The sequence below is a fragment of the Zonotrichia albicollis genome, chromosome 1 (assembly GCF_047830755.1).
Source record: "Zonotrichia albicollis isolate bZonAlb1 chromosome 1, bZonAlb1.hap1, whole genome shotgun sequence".
In the NCBI taxonomy this organism is placed as follows: domain Eukaryota; kingdom Metazoa; phylum Chordata; class Aves; order Passeriformes; family Passerellidae; genus Zonotrichia; species Zonotrichia albicollis.
In genome coordinates this window covers 6,294,833-6,322,218 of record NC_133819.1, presented here as the reverse complement: position 1 = coordinate 6,322,218, position 27,386 = coordinate 6,294,833, and the positions used below count along the sequence as shown (strand labels likewise).

At 40.3% G+C, this 27,386-nt stretch overlaps 1 protein-coding gene across 7 annotated transcripts in view; it reads left to right on the top strand.

Annotated features, from left to right (window-relative positions):
- PRKAG2 (protein kinase AMP-activated non-catalytic subunit gamma 2) overlaps positions 1-27,386 on the top strand; it is a 223,118-nt gene that overhangs the window by 189,235 nt on the left and 6,497 nt on the right. For all 7 annotated transcript variants that reach the window (XM_005480431.4, XM_026796612.2, XM_005480432.3 and 4 more), the window contains 8 exons: positions 4,150-4,259; positions 17,108-17,189; positions 18,723-18,781; positions 20,186-20,231; positions 20,923-20,977; positions 22,783-22,909; positions 23,617-23,782; positions 24,200-24,237. In XM_005480431.4, coding sequence (XP_005480488.1) covers positions 4,150-4,259; positions 17,108-17,189; positions 18,723-18,781; positions 20,186-20,231; positions 20,923-20,977; positions 22,783-22,909; positions 23,617-23,782; positions 24,200-24,237 — 683 coding nt within the window. The remainder of the gene's footprint in view (positions 1-4,149; positions 4,260-17,107; positions 17,190-18,722; positions 18,782-20,185; positions 20,232-20,922; positions 20,978-22,782; positions 22,910-23,616; positions 23,783-24,199; positions 24,238-27,386) is intronic.

Sequence of the window (27,386 nt, the reverse complement as noted above, 5' to 3'; positions counted from 1 at the left end):
GGGCCACCCCAGTAGGAACACAGCCCAGAAATGCAGCCTGTGGCTTGCAATAGACACTTGTGAGGAACTTTAGGTTTTTATCTTGCAGTATTTGGAAGCTTTTCCATGAGTGTTGATGTTAAATTCCTGTTCTCCATCTGCAGGCACTTCTTTTTTTTTTGTTTTTTCCTCTTCTTTTTTCCTGCTTTTAAAGATCTTGAAATTCTGAGAGGAAATCACCCTGCAGGAAATGATCCTGCATTTCTGAGAGGAAATCAGCCAGGCAAAGGCATGAGTGGAGCTGAAGGATCTGTTCAGTGGATCTGAGGAAATGGCTTCAGCAATGCTGCAGAAGTTTCTGTGTCATTCATGAGCGTTCAGAGCTACCTTAGAGCTCTCTGAATAGAGAATTATGCTTTGTACTGAGTCCCACTGCAATCTGAGTCAGTATTGATGAATAATTAATCTGTCCAAAAAAAAAAAAGGAGCTATGATGCTCTTGTAAATAACATCTACTGGCTGAAATAAAAAACAAAAGCATGTCTCATTTTGTAGTGAAGGGTGGGAGAAGGGGAGAAAGTAAAAATCATTTTGGTGAATAAGATTGAGGAGCAGAGTGGTAAAGATACAAATAGATTGATTTTCTACTCTTTAAAGGATCTCTAACAGTAGAAGCAAATAAAATGCCAATGCAGAGAATTTTCTGTAAAAGCCTGTGTGACAAGGTGCTCAACTACCATTCCTTTGCATCTGGGTGGGGATTGCTGAGGTCCAGCTGAGGTTGTGTTTAGAGGGTGGGAATGTGTGGAAAGTGAGAGGAGAGTTTATGGGCACCCCTTCACTGTGCTGGTGAGAGTTCCTGGCTGTGGCTGCCATGAGCAGCCTCCCCTGATGGAATTGTTCTGGCTCCAGGTTGTTTTCTATTAAAAATCACAAAAAACAGCACTGGGAGTTTGGATATTTTTGCCTTCTGGGCAAAAATGGGCACTGTCCACTTGCAGAATAACTTGCAGATGAATCTTCAGGAGATCAGCTTGCATGAGTGTGCACCCCCACAGAAACACATTCAGCTGCTTATTAGTGGGTTCTCCTCCCTGATCTGCTCCAGATTCAGATGCCTCCTGCTGGGAATCTGCTCTGCAGAGATGAGAGTGGAGAGCTGAGCTTTGGCTGGAGGCAGCTCTGTGCTCACATCTCCTGCATGCTGGGCAGAGGATCAGAGATGAAGAGGTTGTGAGTCAGGCCAGGAGGGATCTGTCCATGTCCTTCCAAAGGAAATACTGCTTGGCAGGTGCTGCAGAGGCTGCAGAAAGAATGGGCAGGGAAAATGTATTTGGTAGCCCCCAGGAAGGTTTGGTAGCCCTGGCATTTTTTGTGGGCCTGGAAGAGTGTGGTGGCCCCTAAGAGGGTTTGGTGACCCTGGAGAAGTTTGGTAGCCGCCAGGAGGGTTTGTTGGCCCTGACAAGGTTTGGCAGTCAGCAAAACCTCCTGGGGGCCAACAAACCCTCCTTGGGGCCACCAATCCCTCCTGAAGGCCACCAAGCCCCCCTGGCAGCTACCAAACTCTGCCAGGGTTCCCCAACCCTCCAAATAAGACTGGAACAAGAGACTAAGCAGGTAATAAAGTAGAAATATCCTCATGGAGATGAGGGTGTTCTAATTTGATCAGTTATATTTGCATCACAGTGGTGCTTGGATACAACCCAAAGCACTGGAAGGGGAGAGAAACTTTAAAGAGGATTATGCCCTGTGCAGAAAAGATGGGTGTGAGTGCATCCCTGAGATGTGCTGAGCCTTAGATTTGGGAGACTTTTTTCTCTATTAAACAGCTGTGTATGTACATAATATACACATAATCTACAATACCTGTACAAAGAATGGGGCTGTGGCAGCTGCTGAGCATTCCCAGGTAGCTGAAGGTGTTAGAAGGTCTTAAATGCCCTTTCCAACAGGCACCTGATGGAGTTGTGTAGGACATGAGAGTTAAATCAGAGCTGCTGATGTTTGCATGTTCAGTTAGTAACAAATAAATGGTGCATTGTACTTACTTATGGTATAAGGATCTTCTGTAGAAATAAACCTGAGTTCCAGCTGGACAATTTGATCCTTGTCCAGATCCTGCTAAGAGTTTCCTAGCTATTTACAGGGGTGTTAACAGTGCTCACAGATGGCTATCTCATGCTTCTGAATATTTTTAATTGTAACTTTGCAGTTAAAATTAAAGGGAAGCAGTCCCTTTGTGGTGTCTCCCCTGAGCTGGAAGGCAGCACAAGGTGAGATAACATTTAACCATTCCTTTGCATCTGGGTGGGGATTGCTGGGGTCCAGCTGAGGTTGTGTTTGGAGGGTGGGAATGTGTGGAAAGTGAGAGGAGAGTTTATGGGCACCCCTTCACTGTGCTGGTGAGAGTTCCTGGCTGTGGCTGCCATGAGCAGCCTCCCCTGATGGAATTGTTCTGGCTCACAGTTACTGTGCTTATCCTGATGCATTTAAAAATTGTTAGTGAGTTGGCAAGACTCTGTGGAGCCATGATGTGCTCTGAGAGGGTTCACTTTTTCAGCTGGTTGTTTTGTGGTTTATTGAATCATTGAATCATTTAGGTTGGAAAAAACCTCTTAAGATCATCAAGTCCCACTGTTAACACCGTGTCCACCATCCCATGTCCCCAAGTGCCACATCCACACAAATTTTGAACATGTCCAGGGATGGTGATTCCACTATTCTGGTGAAATTTGAGGTGTTCCTATGCTTGTTTCTACCTGTAGTATCTTAATTGTTTACAAACTTGAGATTGAAGTAAATAAGAGCTCTTGGGACTGCACTTAAAATTGTAGAATCGACCATGACTTTCTAAAGACCAGACTTACTGATTATTTATTTAGTTATTTATTTTAAGGGCTCTTGGGACTGCACTTGGGATTGTAGAAGCAACCATGACTTTCTAAAGACCAGGCTTACTGATTATTTATTTAGTTATTTAAGGGCTCTTGGGACTGCACTTAAAATTGTAGAAGCAACCAAAGATCAGGCTTATTGATTAGTTATTTAATTATTTATTTTAAGAGTCATGGGAGTAGGAAATTAATGACTTGCTCAGTGTGTAGAAGATGCTGGATCCTGGAGCAACCACTTGCAGAGGAGATCCAGCTTTGATTCTGTAAATTTGGGCTAAAAAGGCTGTGCTAGCCATTTGGTGGAAATGACAAATAATTTATCCAGAGCAAGATCACTGATTTTGAGCAAATCTAGCAAATGAGGATTTTGAGGCTTTTAACTCCCTACTATGAAGTTCTTTAATGGTCAGTAGGTATTTAAAGGTTTTTGGGGTTGTTTTTATTTTTTGTCTTTTTAATTGTGCTCTTCAAAAGTGTAATGTATGTCCAGGTTACTGTGGAATTATTACAGGGTGTAAAGGGTACAATCTCTTGGGGAGATTATTCTTGACCAAGTTTTAGGTACCTGATGGAAAGAACAGAGAGCCAAACTGCCTAAAAAAAAAGGTTAATGTACCTTAGCAGATATGGGGCTTGTATGCACATGCATCTGAACAAGTGCAAAGGAAATTTAAGGTCATATGGATGGGATTGCCTGTCCTTGCTACAGACATGCAGCACTAAAACCATTGCAGCCACATGGAGCCTGGTTTTGTAAACAAAGTGTTGGAGTTGTGATGCTCTGTGTAGCCTGAGGAGAATGGAGCTGATTACAGAACTTGCCTGCTGCTTTTTTAGAAAATAGAAAATTGCTATGTGAAAAGTGAAACAGGTAGTGGTAAAGATTCAAGAAATATTAATTTAAGGAGCTTGAGTTAGTGAAGCCCAAATTTCAGACTGTCTTCCTCCGTATATAACAGTGTTGAGATGCATGTTCCTGTAGGTTGCTGTTAGGGGGGAAAAAAAAAGAGATTTTTTGAGAGTGTAACTCCTCAGCTTGGAGGTCCTTTCTCATCAAAGAAGAACAATGCATTTTGTTGTATTTAATCTGAAAGGAAAGATGAGTCTGAAATGCAGAGTGCAAACCTGTGACTGTCTGTCCAGATCTCAAAGTGTGAATTTGACTTTCGCTTTAGGGCTGTCCTTCTGCACAATGGCGTTCAGTTGATTTGGCATGGTTTTTTGCTATTTTTTTTAAGGTTACTTAAATAAAACAACGCAATGTTTTTACTTGCAGCACTTGAAGAATCGGAAAGTGACATTTATGTGCGATTCATGAGGTCACACAAGTGTTACGACATTGTTCCAACAAGCTCTAAGCTTGTTGTTTTCGACACTACGCTACAAGTGAGTATTCTCCTTTCAGTCTGCCTTTGCTTGCAGTTCATTTTTTTTTTTAATGAGTGTTTCCTGATTGTTAAATGAAATTTGATCTCTTGAAGAGAAGCACTGCCATCGTGCTGTGCTTTGACTGTACAAAATTATATTGTTTCTGCTGTGTCTTTCATGTTGTGCCAGAGGAGGAGTTGGGGGAAGGCATCCTAGCAGAACAGAAAGAGGGGATGTAACCTGGTTTGCAGTTGAAATCTTTATCTAAAAACAAAAATTTCAGATGAACCCAAATTTATATTGGCTTCTTCATGGTTACCTGACTCTTCATAAAGACATTTGGTGTAAGGTCCTTGTAACAGCTGAGGAGTACCCAGGTGCTGTGAGGCTGTTCCTGCTATACTGATAAGACAGTTTAGGGCTCAAATGGATGGCTTAATTATGCAAATTATTACATTCTCCAGAAAATTTTTGTTTTCGGCTTCTCATTTTGCATTTAATCAGTAAATCATCTGCTAGACTCTTGGCTCTGTCTGAAGAGTTTGTTTGCCAAAAGAAGGCATTAGCTGCCTGCTATAGAAACAGACTAATCTGTTCTGCAGTGTGGCAGAAAGCTGTGGCTTTCTTTGTTTCCTGAATTTTGCAATTGGTATTTTTTTGCTTGCTTTGGTTTCTTGCTGTTTCAGTGTATTTTTCCTTGTAAAGATGCTCAAATTCTGACTTAACTAAGCCCATGTAGTAATTTTGGTTTGGAATGTGCTACTCAGACCTCAGCTTTCTACAGTCAGAGGCAGCCATGTAACAGATACTTAGTCCCAAAACATTCACAGAACCATCTTGTGTATCAGATAATTGTATATAGTGCTGGATTGAGGGCTGTGATCTGAAAGGTGGAAAATCTGTATTGACTTTTTCACCATCCTAGAGAGGGGAAAGTTCTGCAGTGTTTCCTTGCTTCTGCCTGGAAGAGAGGATGACTGTCAGCTCTTGAGTAAAAAATTTAGATCTCTTTAACCTGAAAAATTAGATTTAGGATTATGGGGTTCACTGTCACTCTTTCAGTTCTTCTCAAGGACTGTTGGCCTCCTGTTCATTCCAGAAGATCAGAAGCTTTTTTTTCCCCACACTGTGCTGGGAGTTGGTGTCTGCAGTGGGCATGACCCACAGCCTGCACTGTCAGTGCTCCCTGGGCCACTGCTGCAGCTGGAGAGATGAATGTTCTTTATTCCATTTACCAGTTAATCTTGAGGCCATTGGGGCAGGCCACTGATTCCTTTTGGAGTCTCCAGATCTCTTGGTGAAAGACATCATGCCAGGTACCAGTTCTCATTGCTGGAGCTGTGCTGAGAAAATGCTGGTTATGTCAGGAAGTGAGAGTTTCCTCTCCAGGGGCTGAGCCAGTGTGAGGTAACACCTGGGGAAACTGAGTGAGTAAGCCTTGGGAGTTTTCACCATAAAGGAGAACAGGTTATTTAATGGTGATGGAAAACCTCCCACCAGCACTTCACCAAAATCCCTGGCTTATTTGGCATCCCTGATAAATGTCATGGATTGCAGCAAGAGGAGAACAAAGTCTGTGATTATGGAGTCATATTCTCAGTCTGCTTCTGCAGGTATTTGAAAGCAGTGGTGGTTGAAGGGAAGTCTGGAGTTGTTCATTCAGACTCTAGTATACAATAAATATGGACTAAATCTCGAGTTTGTATTTGCTGGTGAGGAGTTTTTTTTTCCCCTCTGAACTGCTTTTTTTTGGACTTTGCATTATTACATTCAATACACTTGCATTACTTTTAATTTATAAAGTTGTAATACTGTAAAGTAGGAGTCCTCTTCCAGCACGGGCACTATCTTCCAGCTTATTAGCAGATTTTGCAGAACTATTTAAGAAAACATTAAAAAGGGAGATCTGAATGCTTCCCAAGCCTACAGTGTTAGGAAGTCTTTTAAATATTTCTGTTCAGTATTTCTGTTTAGTTCTTTACCTAGCACCCTGTGTTCATGTTCACCAATCATTCAGTTTGATTGGTGTGAGTGGTGCACAAACATGTGTGGAATATGGAAATAGAACAGCATTTTTTATTTGTCTAAAATAGCAGAATAAGTACATGGTGGAGAATTAACCCAATAAGGGTGGTCAAATAAAATTTCTGAACTGTTCCTTGCATTTTAATTTTTAATGTATAGGTTACTTACTGTCCAGTAGTTCAGGACTTTGTATCAGTTCATACTTAGAAAACACAGCTCTGAAACGTTCAGTGTCCATGAATCCTCTCAAATGAATATTTGTCTTTCCTGGATCTGTTTCTTTCCTACCCACATCAGTGTTTCACCTAATATAAAAACAAACAAACACAAATCACCCACAAAAAAAAACCCCAAAAACCTGATGCCTTGAAAAAGTTCTCCAGTGATTTGAATTCAGGTTTTTATTAATATTAGAACTAAAACACACAATTTAGGAGCTCAGTTCTTGCCTCCCTTCATATAAGTTAGTAATCATCAGTGAAGGAAGAAAAAAAATGGAGCTGGGTGGTGTCCTCATGGCATCCTTTGAAAGATTCCAGATTTTTGGATTTTTGTTTGGGAGCAGTGTCCCATCTCCCTCTGCTGGTCAGCGATCACAGCACACATCACATGTTCCTACCCTGGAAAATGATTCCTGAGATATTTTGGAAAGTATTCTAAACCTGTTGCTAGTTGGGGGAAAACTGGAGATGTTACCCTTATATAACAGGGCACCAGTCATACCACTGAGGCAACACTGATTCATAAAAGTAAATATTTAGTCTCAGTGTCTGTGAGGGAATTAGGATGAAGTTTCAAAGGGAATCTTGTTTTAGCCCTTAGAGAGGGGATGGTGAGGTGCCCTTACCCTGGAAATAGAAGGAAAGCTTTAACAGCAGAAATAGCAGCTAATGAAGAGCAGGAAGGGGCTGAGAGCCTCTTCAGCCCTGTTGTGTGTCAGTCAGAAGGTGTGGGGGGCTTGGTTCCAGCAGCTCTTGTGTGCTGCAGTGTGCAGAGCACAGGCTGCCCTGTGTCCTCTGTGTCCTCTGTCACTGCTCGGGGCTGTCACAGCTGGGCTGGGGCTCCTGCACCTCCATGGCAGTGCTGCAAGGGCCTGACAAAGGAGGAGTGATGAGGAGCACTCCACTGATATCAGAGGGCTAATTAATTACTTTATTGTACTATATTAAAGGCTAATTACTTTATTGTACTGTATTAAAGGCTAATTAATTACTTTATTATACTATATTATTCTATACATCTAAAACTGAAGCTGTTAAGTTCTTAACTCTATACACAACTGTATATACTGTACTGAATTTTGTGACTGTCACCTGACAGTTCTCACACACACACACTCTCTTGGCCCTGATAGGCCAAGGAAACAAAACACCATGACTTTGGGTAAACTATCTCCATATTGCATTCTACCTTTGCACAAACACAGGCACAGCAAATGATACTGTGTTTTCATTTCTGAAAGAAATTGTGTTTTCTTTCCATTCCAAAAAAGAATAGTGTTTTCTTTCTCTGATGTTCAGAGAATGTGAAACCCAGAAATATTCTTGGGAAGAATTGTGCTTTGCTTTTATCTGTGAAGAGAAATGTGGCTGCACACCTCTGCTGGCCATCACTGAATAAATGCAGTGTGCTGAGCCCTGCTCAGTTTGCCTCAGTGAGGTTTCACCTGGAGCCTCCCCAAACCAGGATCTGCCTCTGCCCTGCCTGCCTGGAGAGGTGCCTGGCCCATCTGAGCCCTGGAAGAGGCAGATGGGAAAATGCTTGCTGGCACAGTTTTCTTGATTTAGACTGACAGTGGACTGTTCTTTCACCTTTTCAGTTTATTAATACTTATTTGCTCCTCATAAATATTTATGGAATAATGTTGAGCTTCGTGGCTGTGCCTTTCCCTGCCTGTGACCCACGAGTGCTCCTTGTTTGTGACAAGCTCTGCCTTTGGCTTTTCCCAGGGGAGATACTGTCTTTGCTTGGCACACATGAAAGCAACTTCATAAAGTCTGATCTGACCAGGAAGGGAGTCAGGAGACAATTAGATGTTATGAGCTTTCCTGTGAAGTCTGGAAATTTGACTCTGTGGATGATGGGGAAATTGGGCAAGTTGCAACAGTGCACAGCTCAGAGTGGATAAACTTTCTCATCTTTTACACATCTCCCAAGATGTAAACAGGAGGATAAACCCTTCACAGCCCCTAGGAGGGGTTAGGGAGGTTGCCCTTGAAGGGCTGCTCTAAGACTGTTTTTCATTCTAATTCTGCTTAATGTAAATGGCTCTGGTTTGTCTTTATGATAGACTTCAGGAGATCACTGGGCTGAATTCACATTTATTGGTCACCAGCTTGTGTCTTCAGCCCAGCATGTGAGCACTGTCATTTGGGGTGTAGATGATCTGGGGGAAGGAGGGGACACCCAGGGCTGCCTTTCTTTCTCTTTGTTGGTTTTGACCTGTGTCAGGTACATACAGTAACACAGCAATCTGATCTTTTCCTTTGGTGGCAAACAAAACAATTCCTGTATTAACTAAAAGATGAATGAAATACAACACTTTGTTGACATTCTGTCTGCCAGGTTACTTTGTCTAACATCATCTAATGGGATTTCAGTTTTTCCTTGTTGCTGCATGCATTTGGTTTTCTAGAGGCCAATACATTCCCTCCCCACCCCATCCTGAACTGTATTAGCATTTTTTAAGGAAATGCCTCTTACCTAGCTTATAGCAATCTCTGAAGCTTAACTCCAAAAGCTTTCTTAAGGCCAGATTTTTGTCTGACCTTGAAAGAAATGCATTAATTTGTTGTGGCTTTGCCCAGACTACACAAAGATGAGAAGGATTAGCTTGTTTTCTAGCACAGAGCAATTAACCCTTGCAGAGCAGTGTGGAAGGTGAGTGTTAGATGGGGATTCCCTGCTTTGTATCAAGCAGGAATCTGCAGTCCCAGGAATGATCTGCTAGCAAATGCAATGGCTGTGTCTTGTGCGTTTGTATAAGTTCCCTTTGGGTCAAAAACTCTGTCTAATCTTTGACTAAATCATGTTCTTACCTGTTACAAGTAAATTTGGGTTTTAGTTATAAAACATACTTAGCTTTTGCTCACCATGACCTTGAAACTGTTTTTAAAGCATTTGTCCACCACTTCTTCATAAACTAATAAAAATCATGTTTATGTGGAAACAATCATCAGAATAAGCTTTCAGAATCCTAAAGACTCTTTCCTCCTTTTTCCTTCTGTATGCAGAAGAAATCTTTGCGTGACTCAGTTGAATTATTTAACCTGTCTGTTTAATGAAATTACCTAAGTTGTTAATGGACCAGATGTTGTTATCACCAGTGCAGGCTTTTGTCAGAACCTGTCACTCCAGTAAAGAGCTCAGATAATTTTCTACCACATAACTAAAAAAAATTATTTTAAACAATGTTCTGGAAACTTCTTTAGTGATTTGACCAGCTGGCAGTAAGAATACCTTGTAACTTCTACAGAGCATGCAATGGATTCAACATTAGAAGAATGAAAGAGGATTGATATTTCTCTTCCTTGGGCTGACTATTCAGTAAATGGATTTATTATTCTGATTCTCTCCAGGTCATTCTTGACTGGGGTGTTGCCTCTCTCCAGGGTAATGAGATAAATCAGGCTTCCAGGAATAATGCTCCAGGATGGTTTCTCCCAGAGCCACAGAGCAGACTCTGGCTCTGCTGTCACACAGCTCTACAAAGGGACTGCCTGTCTGTTCCTTTGCTGCCACTGAGGTTTCTCCCTGATGAAGCTGCTGCTGTCTGCATTTCTGAGCAGTGTGAATACCCCTCCTTGCTTCCCCTGCCCACAGAACTGTAAGAGAATCAGCTAATTTAGCTGCTAACCAGCATGTGGGCTGAGGCACTGGAGCAGCCACATAAAAGCTCCCTTCATTGAGATCAGGCTGGAATCAGTAACATAATATGGGAAGACTGTTGTGTTTTTTCAGAGCTTCTCCTATTGCTGGTATACAAGCATAGGTGTTTAATTCCTGCAGCTCTCAAAATCAATAGGAAGTGCTCCTTTGTGGGAATGATAGTGTCCCTTAAACAGAGATTTCTGTACAGGGTGTAGGTGAGGTGTTTGTGTTTCATTCAGGTATCATTCTTCCTGCCTTCTCTGCCCCATCACCACTTTTTGGATAAGATCTTAATTTGTGAAGGAATTTCTGTGCCCTTCCCCATGCAGCTGATCCCACTGGCTCTGCCTGTCACATTTACCTGATGTTCCCTCTTGGCCCATTGTGGTGTGAAATCTGAAAGTAGAAATCTCCAGTTTGGGCACACTGACACAGAGCATCAGTGCAGGACTTGGTTTGATGTTCCCTCTTTGGCCCATTGTGGTGTGAAATCTGGCAGCAGAAAGCTCCAGTTTGGACACAGAGCATCAGTGCAGGATTTGGTTTGGTGCCTTTGGCTGGACTGGGACCTTTCCATGGGCATGTGGTGTTGGGAGGAATTCTGCATGTGGGCATGGCACCTGCTCCCAGGGGAGAAATCCAGAATATGTGCATGGTTTTAACTTGAGGATGAGACCCTACCTGTTACTTCTGGGGTTTGGCTTGGCCCTGAAGGGTATTAAACCATCATATCTTAAATTTTACTCAGCTGTGGTGATAAGAAATGCATGATCTACCCAGGAGTGCTCCCTTTCCATCACCTGCAAAAGATAAATGAATTTTTGATCTGGTTTCATACAAGTTTTCCAAAATTCAACCTGGAATTTGAATTTGAGCTAGAAGACCTGATTGTGAGTGTTTATTGGTGGGGGTTTTTCAGATGTTGAAGCAAGTGTAGCTGCCCAGTTAATAACAGATTTGTCCAGTGTTTCTCCAATCTACTTGGTAAGGTAAAGGAGGAAATTCTACTTGATATGGTCCAGGAGTGCTTGTCCCTTGATGAAAGTCTTTATTGTCCTTAGGTAGCCTCTTGGTTTCACAGCATAGTCCTTTGAGGAGGAAATGCTCCTAACAAATTCATAGACCAAAGAAAAAATCATTGGAAAATGAATTTGAATGCAGTAGTCACAATGCTGAGATGCTTGGTTGTGTTCTTCATACAGGTTTAGTCTCTCCAGACAAATCAGTTTGTACAAACACTGAATTATATAAATGCACCAGAAGAGAGATTTTTGACTTTTCAAAGTAGCTCCTTTACAGGACTGTAGTTCTCTGTGACTTGGAAAGATGTCTGGATTGGGCATCACAACTTTATTTGAAGGGGGGAAAAAAAAAGGAATTGCAAGTTAAATATGCTTCCCAATATGAATTGCTTCAAAGTGAAATTGCCCTATGGAATTGGAGAATATTTAGCTTGTACTGCTTTTGTGTTATCAGGATGGTAATTGTGGGATCTAGGGATGAATGCAGGAGTATTCCAACTTAGCTCATAGGAAAAAGTCCTTTAAAGGTGATGCCAACAGCAAGGGAGAGGAAGGCTGTCCAAAGAGCTCTGTGGCAAAGTTACATTTTCAACTTAGTAAAATGTTAACAACATGTTCCCAAAGAATATTTCATGGGCTTTGTTCAGGTGGCAGCCTCGTGCAGAGCCTGAAATCCTGGTGGTGTGAGGGAGCAGCAGGGCAGATGTTACACACCTGTCTGATGGAGCAGGACCATCAGCTTTACCTGCAGGAGGTTTTTCTTTTTCCTCTCTTGGAGACTTGCTCAGATTTGGGCAGCCAGAGAACTTGCCATGCTGCTTAAGGAAGCACAGGCCTGTTTATGTTTGGCTGGAAACTGTTGCCTCATTCAGGAGTCTTGGCTCAAAAACACTCTTGAATCAAGGGAATAAAGTGTGGGTTGCACAGGTTTTATGCTGTACAAAGGTTGCAGCAGAGCCCTGATGATTTTCCTGTTACAACAGAGACCTGTGTGTCTTCCTGCTTGGTAAGAATTATTGAAATGAGAGTGTTTGGCTTCCTATGAAGGAATTCTCAGAGTAACTTTTTCTTCCACCTTTGTGTTCTTAACAGTGAGGACAAAGTCTGTGTCTGGAGTGACTTTGCCACATTGCTCATGTTGTGGAGATAGAGATTATGCTGTTTTCCTTTGAAATTATAAAACTTTTCCCCCTTTGCAAGGAGAAACCATTGAGAAGCCCCTCCATGGTACTTAAAACCATGTGAGTGCATTGGTGTAGAAATCCAACCTTCTCCTTTAGTTCTTCAGCTACTCTTACCAAGCCTGCTAAGACTGGATGCCTTCTTCTTGTAAATTCCTTTCAGCTATATATCAAACTTTGTACTTGTTATGTTAGGAGGGGTGGCTGGTTTTCAAGGACTGCCTGGAAGATTTGGGTTTGATACTGTGGTCTGCATGTGTATTTTTGGAGGTATTTGTCCTCTCTAGTTTTGTACTCCTTAAAAATAGTTTGGAATAAAAATAAGCTGGGAATTTGTCAATTTACCCAGTGAAAAGAGCATCCATCCATCAGGAATCAGAGATTATAAAAATGTCAGGGATCAGCTGAGTCTGATGCTGCTTTTATGGGAGCTCTGTGCTAAAGATTGTAAGAAGGAGCTTCTTCCTTTCTGTTGTGATCTGATAAAATAGACATTTCCTGGGGTTACTTAGGGGCTTTCAGGCAAGTGGCTGAACCTGGCTTACCCAGTGAAACAGAGGAACTTTTATCATCCTGCCTTTTGATGGCAGCCACACCACAGAAGTCCTGGCAGGTCTTTGAATGCTGTCTGTGCTGCTGAACAATGATCTGCATCATCCTCTGGCTTGGTGCTGGCATTTCTGAAGGTGTTCCACAGCTTTGTTTCTTACTTCTCTCACCTTTGAGCCTTTTCAGTGACTGTTGTCACAAGGCAGTGGTGCTGAGTTGTGTTTTTCAGCTCAGTAGGATTCTCTGCTCAGCTCTGACCCTTTAGCACAGGAACTGTGACAGCTCTTTACTCACAAGCATTTGTCAAGGACAGGAATCTTTTTGCAAGGCAAATGAAGTCAGATATTTCCACAGCAGCAGTCACCCCCCTTGCCTTATGGGGCAGTCCTGGAAGACAGGTCTGAGGCCACTGATTGCTTATGGACATAGTTACAGTTTCCACAACACAGTGTTAGGTAAAACAAACCTGAATTTTTGGAAACGAGCTCATCCCCAGTTTTCCTTTCAGGTGGTTCTCTCATTCACAGATGTTTACTGGGGAGAGCATTTCTGCAAGGGTTTGTAAAATCCCTGGTGTCTGGTAAGGAGGAGTGTCCCTTGCAGTGTTTTCCAGCAGTGAGGAAAAATATATTCAGCATTCTGGTGCAATCTTCTACCACTGTTCTGGTTTCACTGCCCAGTAATCCAGCTATTTTAGGAGCTCACTGACTGTAAGGGACAAGGTTTTCCAAACATTCTACCTGGTAAACAGGACTATTATGTCTGGGTCTCTTGCTTTCTTGGTAGTGACTGTTGTATTGGAAGAGGCTTTGTCCTCCTTCAGGCTTGCAGTGGAAATGCTTGAATGGTGTGCAGGAACAGTGACCTCCAGAGGCTGTGTCTAACCTAAATTAGTCTGTTCTTTTATTCAGCATATTCACAGTGTAATGAGTTCCTGTAGTAAGAAAAGCTTGTTCCTGTTGTGCTCAGTGTAGTGGAATAGCAGCTATTGTTGAGATGATCTGTGATATATCCAGGATTTAATTGCTGTGTATTTGCTGAAATGTGACTCTTCCACTTAAAGGCCAGAATCTTGGAGAAGACAGTCACACAAAGTAGGATTGCTCTTCTAATTGTAAATGTCTAGACATCCTAGTGGGGGGGAGATGGCATCTGTGGGATGCAGCTTAATCCCTGTGGAAGGCTGTGAAGTCAGGGTGGATGTGCAAGGTCAGGGTAAATGTCAGAGCAACCACTCAGTTTGGGAGGATAAATCCCATTTTTAGTGGCTCATTGTGTGTGTTAGGACATGGTTAATGAGAACAAAAGTGCTTTGTTTAAAGAGTGTTTGTACATGGTGTTGAACAGCAACAATCCATGGGCTCTGGCTGCTGAACAATGGGTTTGTGGAGGTCAGGCCAGTCCAGCACTGTGGGCTGGAGAATTAACAACGCTGTTGGAGGTCCAGAGATGGGACATGGTGGAGATCTTCAAAGGCTGCTAACTGTATATCATCAGAAAGCAAGGTCCTTGTGGGTACTGTCTGCATGAACATCACTGAGACATCTCAAAGTGCTGGACAGAAGCCCAGCTCCACAGCCTGGGCTTGGCTGCCCACCAAGCTGTCCTTTGGGCAACTGAAATTGGTCAGCCACAGAAACTGCAGGATGAGTATCTGTTTGCACTAGCAAGCAGTTTTAGCAAATAAGAATGAAGATGGTTTTTACTTTGTAATTACCTCATTTAAATAAGAGACAAGTTTTAACATTCAGAACTGATGGCGTTATTACTTTGACCATGTAACACTTTCTACAGTACAGCTGAAGGCAACAATAGCAGTGTCACTTGAGCTGTGGTCTAGGACAACAGCCCAGGCGGTTGAGTTTAAGTATTTCTTTACTAAATTTCAGTGATTTATTACATAAAATGTTTAATATTCTTGTACTTAAGCTAAAATCCTTGTCTTTTATGAAGGATTTAATTCTGAGCTGTATCTGTTCAGCAGATTTTATCTGTTCAGAATTTCCAAAATGTGTCTTTTAAAGCTAGACAAGGTGGCACCTAACTGAAGATTCTTGTGATTCTTGGAGGCAAATAACTTGCAAATAAATCAAACAGCAGGATCAGGGCAAGAACTTATCCTTTGAAGAATCCTTTCTTTTCCTTCTGGATTGTCTACAAGCTCAGCATCTTGAGTAATATATCTTTGGAACTCTCTCTCTCTTGAAGTGTCTTTTCTGAATCTGAAATATCAGCCTTGCTGTCTCACCCATCTGAGCATGGTGCTGGCTGGTGTTCTTTGCTGCTGCTGTGTCTGGGAAAGAAGTAGTAGCAGGAATTTGGAGACTGCCTGAAGTGCTGTAGTTGGCTTTCCACACACTCTCTGCCAGAGGCATGCTTCTCTTCCAGGTTATCAATTACAGGGTTTGTAAACTTGCTGGAGGAGTTGTGTTGCATGATTGCTATCTGGGAGAAAGCTATTTCCCCCTGGCCTCAACAGGTTAGCTGTTCCCTTCTGGCTCTGATCCAGCCTTGAACATCTTTCTCTCTTGTGGATACTGGGGACATGAGCTGACAGTGCCTGACCTTGTGTGATGGCTCAGGGTTTCAGGCAGTGTGAGGTCCTTTCCCATTTTTATGATGAAGAATGTTTAGAGCTTATTTTGCCCCAGGCTGGAGCTGGTCTGTGTGCACTCTCTGTCTGTTCCCCAAACAGCTCCCTGCTTTTGCTGCACTAACTCAAAGTGTGATGCTGTTGTGTGGGAACACTTCATTTATCTTGCCAGGAGGGTTTCTTTGTGGTTTCAGTCTTCCTCATGAGTTAGGATGCTCCTGTGGTGGATTTGGTAATGTTTGTTTAGGCTGACTCTTCCTTGTCTCAGCAGGGTGGCTGAACACCTCTGGCACCTTTCTTTTTAATTATTTTCTAGATAAATCCTGTGGATTTAGTCTTACTGTGGCCCTAGGGTTTTGTTGTTGTTTTTCCTCATGTGGCTTCTTCAGTTTCAGTGCAGTTAAGGAATGATGGCTGGTGGTTATTCCTGTTCATTGGTGAGATGGGATCCCCAAAGTCAGGAGACAGCTCTGAGATCTGCCATCTGCTGATGTCTGGAGGGTGGATTTGCTTCTCATGGTCAGGGAGGAAGCAGTCAGGCTGCATAGATGTAGCAAGAAATACAGATTCTTATTCTAGTTCTTCTTGTTCTCTACATCCTTCCTTGCCACTGCTTTATTGGCTGCTGATTCCATGACTGTGAAGCCCTTTTATTCCTGTTAGTCTGTTGTGGAGAGGATCCCCTTATAGCACATAATCTAAAGTAGACCTTTCAGATACTGATGTGAAATCATGATCTGTTCAGATTGCATTCATCCAGCAATTGCAATTCTGTGTTGTTTGGACCAAGGACAAATTTCATGGATACAGAAATAAGAATTGGTTGTCCTGGTTTTGTGCCAGGTCAAGATTTGGGCCAGAACCATCCCTTCTGTGTTGTGTTTTCCATAGGAAGACTGTTTGGGGGTGTGGGCAGGACAGGGAGGATGTCACACTCCAGCACATCACCAGCTCAGGATTTTGGGGTGCACCAGTGCCTGAGTCCTTCATTTTCAGAGAGCCAGAGTTCAGAAAGTGTTTCTTCCTAGAATGACACCATGACCCTGTAACCTCTGGTTCTGGGGAGGATTCATTCATTAAAAAATTGAAATAATTGGTTGATTTCTTTAGCAGCAAAGCAGGCCAGGTAATTCTTTTAACTTTCAGTCATATTTAAAATTATCAAACTCTTTTTAATTTGTATAAATCAGGTGTCTAAAAGCTGTAGGGGACATGGAACTGCTGTTGTTTCAATCTCATATTTATAACAACTTGCTGTAGTAAACATTGACTAGAACATAGCACAGTCTTCATGTGTTAAATGTAAGGCCCTCTCTAGTTTATGGATATATCAGAAGCTTTAATTTAGAATATTCACAAAATAAAAGAAAAACAGATCTGGTTTTGCTAAGCTTTTTCCAGCTTTTTAACCATTTTAAAAAGTAAAGGTTGAAGGGTTTTTGTTTGGCATTGTGGTTTCTGTTCTGTTTTGAATGCCAGCTACCTGTGACACAGCTTTTTGGGTTTTTTCCCCCTAATTTGTCCTAAACCAGGACACTGGTGAAAGGGGAAACCTTCTGATGGTGTCTGATATGCTAAATCAAGGCAAAATTTTGACATTTATTTCGGTTTGTTTTTTTTTTTCAGGTAAAGAAAGCCTTTTTTGCCTTGGTGGCAAATGGTGTGAGAGCAGCTCCACTGTGGGAGAGTAAAAAACAGAGTTTTGTAGGTAAGTAGTTCTGACATTTTTCAGGATTACTTGAATTTCCAAGGTGCTTTATTGTTCCAGAAGGTGATCTGAGCCTGGCCATCACATAACATCCTAGAGAAATAGTGGCAAAGAGTTTCTTTTCCCTCCTTGTGAGGAGTGCAGTGGTGCCAGCTTTCACAGCTTTGCTGTGCCTTGAGAATCATGAGGCTTCTTTTAGGTCCCAACCTTCTGAAACTCAGTCTCTAATATTTGCATTTCACTGTGTATTTAAAAATAAAGGCAGTGGTCACAGAAAGGAAAATTTGAAAACAGGAGCTATAAAGAGAATAATTTAATATTCCAATATCCTGATACAAGTGCAGTAGGAGGGTGTCTCTGCCTGTGCTCAGTGAGTGCAGTGAGGATCTCTAAAACCAGAACTGGAGATACAGAGATGTCCCATGTTGGGTGAAAAACATTAGATCTGTGTACTGCTTTTTAAAAAATCATGTCATTAATTACCACAACAATAATCTTCCAAAACTAGATCTGCTTCAGTTAGAAAATGGGTCACAGTGGCAGTGACAAATAGAATTACATGTATTTGCTGTGACCTGGAATGTTGAGGATTCCTGGAAATGAATGGTAGATACTTAATAGAGCATTTGTTAAAATACTTTAAATCCAAGTGGGGAGGAGCAGTCTTGCAATACACCATAGGAGTGCTGTGTTTTTTCATTTTTATTTTATTTAATTTCATGTTCTGTCTGTAACTAAGCTCTACTGATTTAAAGCTGACCTCCAGATTAATTTTTCCCTTCCCCATTTCTTAGTTTCTTCAGTTTAGATGTAGGAGTAGTAAACAGTGGAGCAATTGCATCTTCTCAAATCTAGAACTTGAAAGCTCAAAAAAGATTAATATTTTCAGGTAACTAAACTAATCATCAATATTATATTACATAGCTTGGTGTTGGTGCTTAAAATATATATTTATTTATATATGTACAATGGATGTGTTATTTTTTTCTTTTGAAAAGTCACATTTCATACAGGCATTGAAGATTACCATGGAAATGATTGAATGAAGTTCTGTAATAAGTAATAGTCAAGAAAAATGTATTATACTGTTCCTTCATTTGAGTCTAGGAGTCTGCCTGACTTGGCAAGTACATAATGAGAATGTGTCTTATTCAAAAAGAAAATGAAAGACAAGAATAGTTCTCCAACTTGGAAAGATGTTCTAAACCCCCTCTTTTCCTTCCATGCCTTTGGGGGTGGATGTGGTCTGAATTCAAGGGGATTTTTGAGTCAGATTGAAAGTGAGGAGAACATGGGTTATAATATTGAATATTACTTCAGGTGTGTTTTTATTCTGAAGCCCTGTGTCAGTGTGAAAGTGAATAGACATGGTTTTGAAATCCCGCTGTTAAATAGTCCAATACCAGTAGTATTTTACATGGGCTTAACTTTTATTATGTTATATATTGTGAACATAAATAGAGGAAATAGCTGAAAGTTCTCTATGTTAAGTATGTTTCTAAAGACATTTTTTTTATGTATCACTTGTTACAGGAATGTTAACAATTACAGATTTCATTAACATACTGCATAGATACTATAAGTCTCCTATGGTAAGTATGATGTTAAGCTATAATTTGATCATTTGCCATACAATATCAGAGACTGATACCAGATTGAAAGGTTTATGATGATTGTCATTATTATTTAAGTCTTTGCATGGTAACTTACAGAGGCTTGGATGCTGTAAAAAATTACTGTTCTTGGAGTGATGGTATGATATAAACAAGTTAAACTAGTTAAATATATGCAAATATTTTAGTTACATGGCTGAATTGCACAATCAGTTGGAGATCTGTTGACTTCAATTAACTATAATTTGAAATTCCCATTGGCAGTCAGTTGATGAAATTCTCTAGCTTGCATGTTCATACAAACATTTCCATCCCTTTCTTGCTCCTGTCAAATCACAATTCCCCCTCTACCAATTAAAACATATGTACTGTGTTTTACTAGCTGAAAAATCGAGAACAGTTGGATGGAGCAGACAGCTGATGTATTTGCCTTGTCAAAGCTCATGTTACTTTTTAAAATTGATAGTGAAATTCTCATCAGATGCCAGTAGTGTGGTGCACTGTCCTTCCTTCATGTTGAAGAATTCTTTTTTTCTCCCTGGGGACTGACAAGGAGTGGGGGGAGGAACAAATGAAAAGTGCTTGCACACTGGGAACTTCTTTAAAATTGTTTCTGTGATTCTGCATCAATATTACTGATTTTCCATGAGACTTTCCCTGATGAGTTCTCACTCATTTACATTGTCTAAGGTCCTGTTCATAGCTTCTGCTTAAACTGGCAGCAGGAAATAGGAGAAGCTGAGGAGGGACAATATCTGACTTAAGTGACCAATGCAGTTTTCTGTAAGAAAAATAAATAAATGAATGTTCCATCAGGGAATGCTCTAGTTTTAATAGGTAAAATTATGCAGAAAATACCATTCTTAAAGTATTTCAGTGTCATCAGGACATTCAGTATGAAGACATTGCTACTCATGTACTAGATAATACCCACCATTGAATGATGAGGAACATCCAGGTAGTTTCTGCCTAAAAGAAATGCTCTTGCCTGTTAATGATCAGGTAAGTTTATTCTGATGGCATTAAGAAGTCAGGTGATCAGGGTAAGCTTTTTGCTGGTGTGGGTGTGTGAGGAATCCCCCAAGGGTTTACCCTGGGTGGTAAAAATGATTGAGGTGATGTCTCTGAGTCCAGAAAATACCTGGACTGCAAACCTGGACCAGTAAAAGGCTTTTCTGTCCCCTGAAATAAAAAATCCAGAATTGCACTCTGCAGTAGGGGCAGGATTGCACCCTTTTTCCTTGTTACAAGAAATGCTGTGTTGGACTGTTCTTGCTCTGTTAGATTTTTCAGCAGTGAAATAAAATTATTCAGATGTTTACAGTGTTAATGATGGATTTAAAATGAAATGATTTAAGTTGAACTTCCATCTACTCATTGTAGGTTCAGATTTATGAATTGGAGGAGCACAAGATAGAAACCTGGAGGGGTAAGAATATTTACTACTTGATTATCATTTAATTCATTGATAATTTGTAGGTTCTGATGTTTTTGAGTAGAATGGATTTTGAATTCATCATAGACTTCTCTCCACATATTTTTTAATGAAAACAGAAATAGTAAAAGCTTTTTTGTCTCCTATTCCTTATTTTTCATCTGAAACAGCCATGGACTGGTGATCTGGGCTGTGCAACACTTTGCCCCTCGTTCATGGCTCTTTAAGAAAGGAAAGAAGCCAGTGGAGTGAGGCACATGTGCAGTGGGAATGAGCAGAGCTGTGCCTGAATGAGCTGCACCCTGCAGCCAGAAGTTCATGCAAAATGCTGGGTGTGCCCAGAGGTGCTGAATGCAGGGAGGCAGCTCCCTGTGCAGAGCAGTGTGTGTCCCATGGAGTGACCCATGGAGGTGTCTGTGTGCAGCACACACTCTCAGAGCCAGCAGGAGTGAGGGATTGTTTGTTGTAATTGCAGTGACCTCTGCTGGTATCAAGCTTAGTCCTGCTTTTAAATTTGATGTCTTTTTAATGTCAATATGGAGCACTGTGCATAAATGGTAGAATAACTAACTGTAAATTGCTGTCTGCCACTTAATTTTGTATGAATGAATTCATGAAATGCTTTCATAAAAAAGCTGATGTTTTTGTTTGAAGTGGTAACAGTCTATTAATTTTCTAACCACAGAGCTTTATTTACAAGAGACTTTTAAACCTTTAGTGAACATCTCCCCAGATGCAAGGTAGGATTTCACTGTTCACTCTGCTTAACTTGAAATACACTAACTCTGTCTCAACTCTCAATTTAAGGCCTCTATATGTAAGAAGAAACAATTTGTTTTGTAAACTACAGTACAATAAAGAAAGATTGTCTTTTAATATAGTCTAATATAATCAAGAAGGGGTGAGAGTTTTTTTTTTTTTTATTGTGAGTGAAGACTTCTTTGATTATCCTAAGATGGGAATTTTAAATTGAACTTTTGTGGTTTATCAGCATAACTGTTCTGGTAAATGAGCTAGACATGGGTGAAAATTAGAATGCAAAACAGCCAATAGCTTGACCCTTCAAACTAGCCTGCAAGTCATCTTTATTTCATGAAAATCAAAACATTTAGAGCCTTTCAGCTATCTTGTTCTCAGCAGTCAGAGAAACTTAAAGCCCTTTTTAAGGGAAATAGCTTTCCTTAACTAAAGGAAAGACAATATCTCTGTGGTTTGTTTTGCTCTACTGAAAGGCTCTGTTTCTTCAAATATAAATGACTGTCCTTTCCTTCTTGATGGACGTTGAAAGAAATAGTTTTTATACTGTCATTATGCCTTATTTAGTAAACAACTTGAGAGGGAAATTTAGTTGATCTCTTAAATACTGAGCACTACTGAATTGCTGAACTGGAGGGTGAAATTCTGGTTTTTGCTCTCAGTTTGTGGACCAGGATTGTTTGTGCCCTGATGAAGGGAGCTCCAGTGATTACATTGAAATAATGATATGCAGTACCTCAGTGGAATTGCCATTTAGTCATGAATAAATTATTCAGTTCAGTCATGAGGGATGTATTTTGTTTGGTGGCAGGTTGCAAATAATATTGTTAAGGCAATAAAATAGCCATAATTGTTTTCAGTCAGAGTGCAGCACTTTGCCATAAAGAAGATACGATAAAACTTTTATAAAAGGTTACAGCAAGTCAGCTTCAGAGCTGATGCAGAGATGGGCTTGGGTTGTGGGGCAGTCAGACTGCAGCACCTGGGAATTGTTGTTCCATCCCTGTGATGGACTCAGAACTCACAGCTTATCTATAGGATGGAGCCTGCTTCAGCAAGTAGGTGTTTTACCAACTTTGCAGAGTTTTACCAACTTTTTTACTTGCTAATTTATTGCAGTTGTTGGTCAGCTGCTTTATCATGGTCTTAATACACCAAGGGAAAAATAAAAGTGTCACTTGCAAGAAGAGCAGACTTGCACAGGTTGAGTGTTGCTAAATGCTAGTTTGCAGTGCATGGGAATGTTTTAGATCTCCTAAGGATAATTTTTTGCCAATCCCCAGTGGTAATTCAGTGAAATTATTAGGTAATTGTTTCGGGTTATTACATATGTGCATGTAGCCATAAAAATGCCCTTTGTAGAAAATGGTACAGAAATTTGGGATTAGGATTTATTAAGTGCAGGAACTCCATTTTTCTTTTCTGTCTATTAACAGAAAGACCCATTCTGAGTGCAAGGATAATAAAAGCACAGCACTTGCTGGAAAAACAATTTACACTTGTGAAGAGTTTTTTTTTCTATACTTTATACCACGAAATGAACTTTCCATCACATTTTTTTAATGGATTTAGATTTCCATGAGCATATAGCTTTTCATGTGTTGCAAAGCAAAAAGCTGCAAAAGTTAATTTGAAATCCCCCAACTTCTGTTTTTTATAGCATTAAAGATAATGCAAATAATTACCACATAGACTTCATGTGGGTTTATAAATGTGTGCATATGTATCACTTGGCTTTACTTGCTGTTAGCTAGAATTCATTAAAAAAACAAAATGTTTTTCTCCTCAGCCTTTTTGATGCTGTATATTCGTTGATCAAAAACAAAATCCACAGATTGCCAGTTATAGATCCAGTCAGTGGAAATGCACTTTATATACTTACCCATAAAAGAATCCTCAAGTTCCTCCAGCTTTTTGTAAGTATTTAAAGCTATGCTGTATTAACTGATTTTTTTCCCCACAGTAGACATCTGATATAATTAAGTAATTAAAGTCTTAGTGCAGAAGTTTCATAATGAATTTCCAAATTCATTGTGTCTTTGTGCATCTTTTATTGGTAACAGGGAAATTAAAGCTTGATATAAGGCCTATATTTTGCCTTTATTTTGTTTTACTCCTTTAAGGAAACCTAAACACCAAGGACTTGTCTATTGGTGTAATTTGCTGTTGTTTCTGGAACATCTCCTTGGGTTCAGGAGTTTGTTTACATGAAAAGAAAAATGAATTGTCTCCCAGATTGTTCATGCTCTGTAGTAATGCTAGTCACAGCAATGAACAGGGGGCCAAACAAAGCGACAGGAGTTCAGAATAAATATTCACATTAATGTTTTCTATCTTCTCTCTCCAGTTTTAGTGGGAATGACATAGCTTAGGATCTACAGCTTTTAGTGATGTGTTATTATAGAAAAAATGGAGTGAAAATCCTAGTTCTATTGTCTTAATTTAGAGCTTTGAACAGAGTTATTTAATTTCTTAATTTCTGCTTTGAACAGAAACCCCTTGGGTTGTTTGGGTTTTGTATTAATGTGGTATCAGGAAACTGCAGTGACCTGTGACCATCACTTGGAGTCTGCAGGTGGATGGGTGAATGTCAGTGTAAATCCATTCCTTCTGACTCCCCTAGATGTCAGAGATGCCAAAGCCTGCCTTTATGAAGAAGAATCTGGATGAACTTGGAATAGGAACTTATCACAACATTGCCTTCATACATCCAGACACTCCTATCATTAAAGCCTTGAATATATTTGTAGAGCGAAGGATATCGGCCTTGCCTGTGGTGGATGAGTCAGGTGGGTGCAAAAGTGGGGAGGGAAATGCTGCTTGGGCCCTGGACTGGTGCTGGGAAGGAGGGGAAAACACAAGGAAAAGTAAAAAAAAAAAATTAAAAGGCAATTTAAATAATTAAATATAATTTAATAATGAATTAATTAAATATTTAAAATAAATTTTTAAAATTATTTCAAAGGGGAAGAAAAGAGATATAAAGAAATACTTATGCAAAATGTAGGTTAATGGGCTTGGAAGAATTTTATTATTTGATAGGTTGTTAGGTTTTTGGGGTTTTTTTCAGTCTTCTTTACCTATCATTTCTTTCTGGTATTTATAACAGATGAAAGCAGGAAGCAAGAAAACTGATCCTGTATTTTAAGCACTGTGTGAACTTCTGTTTTTCTTTTTGTTAACTTTTGTTTTTCTTTTCTTTTTAGGAAAAGTTGTAGATATTTATTCCAAATTTGATGTAATAGTAAGTATATCTCTTAAATTCTCTTAAATATTTTATATGTAGTAAGCATATTTGCAAGTTTGTAGTATATGTAATATATGTAGTAAGTTTGTAATACATGTAGTAAGCAAGGTGGCAAATTAACTTGTTAATACAACAGTTTTATTTTGTTCCTTTGGCTGTAATTAACAAACTGAATGAAAGAGATCCAATTCAACCTGCACATAATTTTTTTTATTACTATTTTTATTTAAGTTATCCTTAGTAGTGCTGTTTGCACACAGGGTTTTAGTGTTCTGGATGTTACCCAGAATAAGATCTGGCTGGGCATAATCCAGAGGAGGGGATCAAGGCTGGAAGGAATGTTCTGTGAGAAATATCTGAGGACTCGCTCTGGGGGTGTTGGGTTCCTGGGGCTTCCTGAGGAGCAGAAATGGAGAATGAGGTGCTGAGCTCTCCTCCCTGGGATCCAGTGTCAGGACATGTGGGAATGGACCAGAGCCACCCTGCAGGGTTCAGATGGGGCTTTAGGAGCATTTCTTTGCCAGGAGGTGGCTGAACACTGAGCAGCCTTCTCAGAGAGGAGGTGGGCAATGCCCCAGGGCTGTCAGTGCTCAAGGGACACTTGGGCAGGGCCCTGAAGAAAATGTTTTTTCAGCTTTTCTTCCTCCCTGCAGCGTCAGGCACTTGGACCAGGTGATCACTGCAGGTCCCTCACAGCTGAACTCTTCTGTTCTTGTTGGTTTCTGTTTCTCAGTGAGGATTTCCTTTTTTTTTCCAGCTGCTGCCACTCCAGTCTGCTCTCAAAGAGAATGCAGATATCTCTGTGCAGTCTGAGTACTTTGTACAGCTTGACCTCCTCAATGATATAAAAACTACTTGGCCCATTCTTTTGTGTCTCTGACTCCAGAGTCTTGCATCTGTGTTCCTTCTGCTTTAGATCTAATCCAGGATTTTCCTCAAGATTCCAGTTGCATACTCAGATTCATGCCATGATTTACCAGCCTCTAAGAGCAAGGGTGTAGCCATGATATTTTCTGAAAAATCCTTTCCTTAGGATTTTTTCTCCTGGGGAGCTGGGAGGCCTCAGGAACAAAATGTAAACAGTGGTTATCTGCTGCTGTGGAATGCAACAGGTGCATCTGTGATTGGTCTCATGTGGTTGTTTCTAATTAATGGCCGATCACAGTCAGCTGGCTCAGACTCTGTCCATGACACAAGCCTTTGTTATTCATTCTTGCTTTTTATATTCTTAGCTAGCCTTCTGATGAAATCCTTTCTTCTATTCTTTTAGTATAGTTTTAATATAATATATATCAAAAAATAATAAATCAGCCTTCTGAAACATGGAGTCAGATCCTCATCTCTTCCCTCATCCTTGGACCCCTGCGAACACCATTACACAAGGGCTTTTCCATTCTCATGGCTTTCAGAAACTTGAAATATATATTTTTTTTTACCCTGTCCCCTCCCAGCTGTGTGCACCTGCTTTCTAATGTCAGCATCTGACAACTACATTATTTGCTAGAGGTTTCACTGCCCAGGTTGCCACCAACCAGCTGCACTAATGAAGAATCCAGATGTTTGCAACGCTGCCTAGAAGGCATTCAGTGAAATGGAGAACAGTCCCAAGTGGAAATACTTCAGGCTTATAAATATCTCTGGCTGCAAACATTGTTCTTAATACTGAAAATTGTTGAAGTCACTGCTCTTGCCTGCCATTTCAAGGCATTTGTCTTTATTATTTAGGATTCTCAACTGTGTAAGATCCTGTTCTGCATAAAAGCTTGTCAGGGAATGGGCAGTAGCTGTAGAGAGAATTACCCGATGTATCAAAGACAATGAAATTTCCCAGCTGGTGGATTCAGTGTTTCAGTTTATTTTGTAACTATGTTAGATTTTGAAGCAGGACGTGTTTCCTTCATTTCCCGTTCTTCTTCAAAAAGACACCAAAAGGAAGAGGGCTCCTTACGTTTTTCACTTCTTTTCTCATTTTAAGTGATGAGGCAGCAAATTGGATTTTTAGAGATGTTGGATCATTTATCTGGGAAAAAATATATATTGGGAATTAGATAAACACTCCACACCACAAAGATATCATTTGTAGGATATAATTGTTTGCACACAGCTATTAACATGGGAAAGAGTTCAGGCATCCATTGATTGGGGTTATTATTGGGGTTTTCCTCACATGTCCTAGTTTGCTTATTAGGTTTCTAAATAAATCTAAATTCTAGATAAGAATCTAAAAGATTCTATTCTTAAAAGATAATCACCTCTGAGATTCCAGATTTCATCAGGCTGCTTCAACCTGATCTTCAGCTTTAAAAGAAGGAAAAAATTGTATTCTGAAGTGTATGGATCTGATCTTCCAATAAACATAAAATTTCCAGGATAGTGATTTTTAACTTTTTTAACTTGTAACCATGTGGCTAATGTCCCTACTTGGTGGTTGAAGCTATGCCTGTGTGTGCAGCTGGCTAAGTTCATAGAGTTCTTTCATTTTAAGAGTTCTGAATTAGTTTTTAGGTTCTTGATTGGGGAAGCCTGGGAATGGAATTATGTGTAGGAATAGCATCATATTGCATCAGTTATTGTGTGTAGGGTGACTTTAGTTTGCAGAGGCTTTTTATGTCCTCTCAATATCCTTCATTAGGCCCTGGTTAAATTAATTAACTAAAATTGTTTTTATCTTCATGATCACCTTGAACCTGTCTTGTCACGTTTGGTGTAATTCAATCAAAACACTTGACCCGAGTATCTTCTAGCCAAAATTTAATTTAATTTTATTGCTTGGTCCAGTGCCTTCATTTAAAAGCTCTCTCTTTGTTCTCCCTTCAGTGCCTCAGCAGCAAAATCAGTAGGCCAGGGTGTGCCAGCACTTGTAAAATACCACAATGGTCTGACCTACAGAAAGCTTCTGCAGGTCTGGACAGAGCCCTCTCACTGCAGGCATGATCCTGTTCTTAGAATGAAAGTGAAAAACATCAGCTTTCAAATTCTTTTCATCTCTTCCTTTTAGTGCTGGGGATGGGTTTTCATTGTTATTATTCTTCCAGTACTTATTGAAATACACCCAGACACACAAAGTGTCGCTGAATGACAGCACCAGCTGAGTCCAGGAGAGGGAGTTTGAGCCCACAAATTAGGAAGGTGAAGAATGAATTTGC